Below are 452 nucleotides of genomic sequence, written 5' to 3'. Positions count from 1 at the left end.
AATGGCTACTGCACTCTGGGGATTGAGGCTACCTACGTGCCTTCCCAGAACGGGCAGCCGCTCTGGATCTTGGGTGACGTCTTCCTCAAGGAGTATTACACCATCTTTGACATAGCTAACAACCGCATCGGCTTCGCCCCCTCGGCATAGAGCAGTGGAGCAGCAAAATCCAGCCCCTCTCCTGGCCAAACACACCCGAGCCAGCACTGCTGGTGCGCCATGGGGTTCCTATGAACCTTTACGTTCCTTTACGTGCCTGCATGGCTCCCTGTACCTCCGGGATTTCTGTGTAAGTCTCTTCTCAGAGTCTCCCGTTACAAATAAACCCCAACATCCCAAATTATCTCTGACCTTCTGAGTTGTTTGAGTGACGACTGCTGGGTTGCACGTCTCAGACACTTTCTCCAGCAAGGTGAACGCCGTGATAAACTCGTAGGCAGTTTTCTGCAGAG

At 53.1% G+C, this 452-nt stretch overlaps 1 protein-coding gene across 1 annotated transcript in view; it reads left to right on the top strand.

The window, feature by feature from the left end:
* The window catches only part of LOC104619297 (gastricsin-like), a gene marked incomplete at its 5' end in the record, with an annotated part of 3,841 nt that extends 3,691 nt beyond the window's left edge, over positions 1–150 (top strand). The window contains 1 exon segment of the mRNA XM_010285120.1: positions 1–150. This exon segment is cut by the window's left edge and continues 3 nt beyond it. Within this exon segment, the coding sequence (XP_010283422.1) occupies positions 1–150 (150 nt within the window).
* Between the last annotated feature and the right edge of the window lie 302 nt (positions 151–452).

The sequence above is a fragment of the Phaethon lepturus genome, unplaced genomic scaffold (genome assembly GCF_000687285.1).
Source record: "Phaethon lepturus isolate BGI_N335 unplaced genomic scaffold, ASM68728v1 scaffold38024, whole genome shotgun sequence".
Taxonomy (NCBI): Eukaryota; Metazoa; Chordata; class Aves; order Phaethontiformes; family Phaethontidae; genus Phaethon; species Phaethon lepturus.
Note: the sequence above shows the minus strand (reverse complement) of the source record. Positions and strands in the feature narration are given on the sequence as shown.